Source organism: Ovis aries, chromosome X, assembly GCF_016772045.2.
Source record: "Ovis aries strain OAR_USU_Benz2616 breed Rambouillet chromosome X, ARS-UI_Ramb_v3.0, whole genome shotgun sequence".
NCBI classification, from domain to species: domain Eukaryota; kingdom Metazoa; phylum Chordata; class Mammalia; order Artiodactyla; family Bovidae; genus Ovis; species Ovis aries.
The window spans coordinates 43927983-43931019 of record NC_056080.1 but is presented as its reverse complement, the minus strand read 5'-3'; the positions used below and the strand labels follow the sequence as shown (position 1 = coordinate 43931019).

General features: G+C 49.4%; 1 protein-coding gene across 1 annotated transcript; it reads right to left on the bottom strand.

The window, feature by feature from the left end:
- Positions 1 to 1665: 1665 nt before the first annotated feature.
- DUSP21 (dual specificity phosphatase 21) lies at positions 1666 to 2428 on the bottom strand. Its single transcript, XM_015104757.3, has one exon. The coding sequence runs from the start codon at positions 2337 to 2339 to the stop codon at positions 1749 to 1751; it is 591 nt and encodes a 196-aa protein (XP_014960243.1). The 5' UTR covers positions 2340 to 2428; the 3' UTR covers positions 1666 to 1748.
- Between the last annotated feature and the right edge of the window lie 609 nt (positions 2429 to 3037).

The following is a 3037-nucleotide window of genomic DNA, read 5'->3' as shown; positions in this document are numbered from 1 at the left end:
GGCAATTGTCCCCACGGATCCTAGTTGATCCCAGGTCTCTGGCTCTAATGGTCAGTGATTCTAAATAAGGCCTTTGGGTGGGGACCAGGGAGCCCTGGAATGGTGCTTCTTGCTTTCACACAGATTAAACACGGTGATACAATGGGAATGCTGAAAGGGCTCTGAATCTAGGCCTCCTGTGAGATAGGGTCTGAAAGAAACTTACCCCATTTGTTTTAGAGGCAAGATAACTTTTAGAAAGAGTACTCTATAGAAAAAAAGGGGCCATACACAGATGGGGAAAAGGCCCTTATGAGGATGGGTGTGCTGACCTCCAACTGGCAGGGCCAACAAGTAACCTTAATAACAAGAACAGCCTTTTCCTTTAAGCAGGAAACCATCTGCTTGCTAGGTCTCACGCTAAGGAATCTAATCCTCACAACAACCTTGGGAGAGACAGGCTGTCATTGCTTTGACAGGTGAGGAAATAGAGGCTCTGAGAGGCCCCAGTCACAAGGGGTGGGGTGACAGAGTCGAGTCCTGGCCAGCAGCTCCAGCCTACTACACAACAGCCCATGAGAGCAACAGAGGCCTGGTGTCAGACGGACTTTGTTTTAGCAAGTGCCTTGGAGAAAGGGGGCTTCCCTGGTGGCTTAGACGGTAAAGAATCTGCCTGCCAGTGCAGGAGATGCAAGAGACACGGGTTCAATCCCTGAGTAGGGAAGATCCCCTGGAGAAGGAAATGGCAATCCACTCCAGCATTCTTTCCTGAAGAATTCCACGGACAGAGGAGCCTGGCGGGTTGCAGGCCATGGGATCGCAAAGAGCTGAACACGACTGAGCTACTAACACTTTCACTTAGGGAAAGGAATTAATGTTTCTTTCTCACAAAGGCTGGTGGGGGTTGCTGAGGGCTCTTTGGGCCCTTGTCATATAGTAGATCACTGGAAAAAAATATTTTTATAAGCTTTATATAGTGGGATTGGGGCTTCCCTGGTGGCTCAGTGGTAAAGAATCTCCCTGGCAATGCAAGAGACTCGGGCTCAATCCCTGGGTTGGGAAGATCCCCTGGAGAAGGAAATAGCTACACACTCAAGTATTCTTGCCTTGAGACTCCCATGGACAGACAAGCCTGGCTGGCTACAGTACATGGGGTTGTAAAGATTCGGACACAACTGAGCGACGAAGGACACAGTGGAATTTTTTTTTTGAAAATTATTTTATATGCAAATTAAATTTAGAAAGCCAGAATTGGGTCACTGTGGTTGAAGGTGGGGGCAGGAGTACCCCGGGGCTCCCTCAGAACTCCCGGAGAACCCCAAGAAGCCCACTTATCCAGTAGGTTGGCACTTACTGTAAAAAGCATGTACAGTCAGAGAAATGTACCATGTCTAAGGCTCTGGCTTTGGGTTGGGAAGAACCAGGTAGGGTTGGGGGTGGAGGTGGGGAGGGGACACTCACCCCTGCGCTAGTCAGCCTCTGGCTGGTCCCAGGCTACGGGTTCATCTGAGCTGAACACCAGCTTGCCCACCCTCCCCTCTGGCCAGGCCCCAGCAGTCATGACCTGCCACTCACAGGATAAGAAGCATTGCCATCATTTTCCATTTAATGAATTTTATTCTTTAAAGATAAGCACACTAAGATAAGAACTCCAGCCTCCTCCTTCCCCCCTTTTTGCTTGCCCATCTAAAAAGGGGTTTCTAGTTTCTTTATCAATAAAAGTTCAATGTTCACCTCAGTCAAGGTTGGTGCAGGATCTGAAGCAGAAGCTAGGAGCTGTCCGGAATGACTCCCATCAGCTTCATCAAACAGATTTCTTTCTCATAGACGTCAGGAATCATTCCCATTGAGGAACTGATCATGTGAACAGTGTTCTTGCTAAACAGCTTGAATTCATAATGGATAAGCTGCTCCCAAAAGCCATTGTTGGGCCGGATGATGGGGCGGCATGACTTGGTCCACATGTGGGCGTCCAGCAGCGACATGGAGTGGTACTTCATTAGGTAGGCGAGGCAGAAGGTGGCGGAGCGGCTCACCCCGGCAGCACAGTGCAGCAACGTTCGGCCTTGCTTCATCTCCACGCTGTGGATGTGATCTGCAACAAAGTCAAAAAACTCGTAGAGGCGCGAGTTGGGAGCATCCGCCAGCGGCAGTTTTACGTACTGGATGTCTTCGAAGAACATGTCGGTCGCCTCCACCGACACGCTGATGACGGTGGTGATGTGGTTGGTAGACAGCATGGCTTTGTCCTTGGCTGCCACAGCGTTGCTGAGGAAGAGACTCTTGGTTATCTGGGAGAGGCCATGGGCCGCAGGCTGCCGGACAGCCTGAATTCGAAACGGACACAGAGGCGTTGTCATCGAGGCGGTGGCACAGCGGTCTCTGCGGTGTCCCAGAAGCGAGTTCAGGAAGCAACAGCTCTGTGATGTCTCTGGAGAGGTTCTGGGCGACAGTATGCTGGTAACCCACTGGTCACTCTCCTTCTTCACTCCGCCCCCCCCCCCATTCCCCTTCCCCACCCCACCTCCCGTCCCTCCAGGGCGTCACAATTCCCCATGGCCCTTCCGATTGGTTCCCATGGCAATGCCAGCTTGCAACAGGGAGGACTTGGCCGCAGAGCCAGATCTTCAGAGAAACCCCAGATCTCTCTTTTTAAACTTTCTTCATAGTTACTTGTTTTCAGAGCCGAAATTCTTTTTTTTTTTTTTTTTTAGAGCCGAAATTCTTATGTCTCAATGTTTTAATGTTCTGTTACCAGATATCTCTTTTATGTTTCAATTATTGGACCACTCTGTACACAGTGTCTATTTTATTAGTGTTGAAGAACAGGGTTTACCCTTGTTCTGCAAAGTAACAGTATCATATTTCACATTGGGGCACAGCATTTGGCTCCTGTGATATGCTAATCTCTATAAAACTGCATCGAGGTAGGGGTTTCCACTGGCCTTGGTGACCTGGCCTGATACTTCTTTGTTGATTGTAGCCATAGAATTATGCTCCTGCTCTCAACACATCAGGACTGTTTATTATAAGGGAACATTGCTGATACATAGCCCTT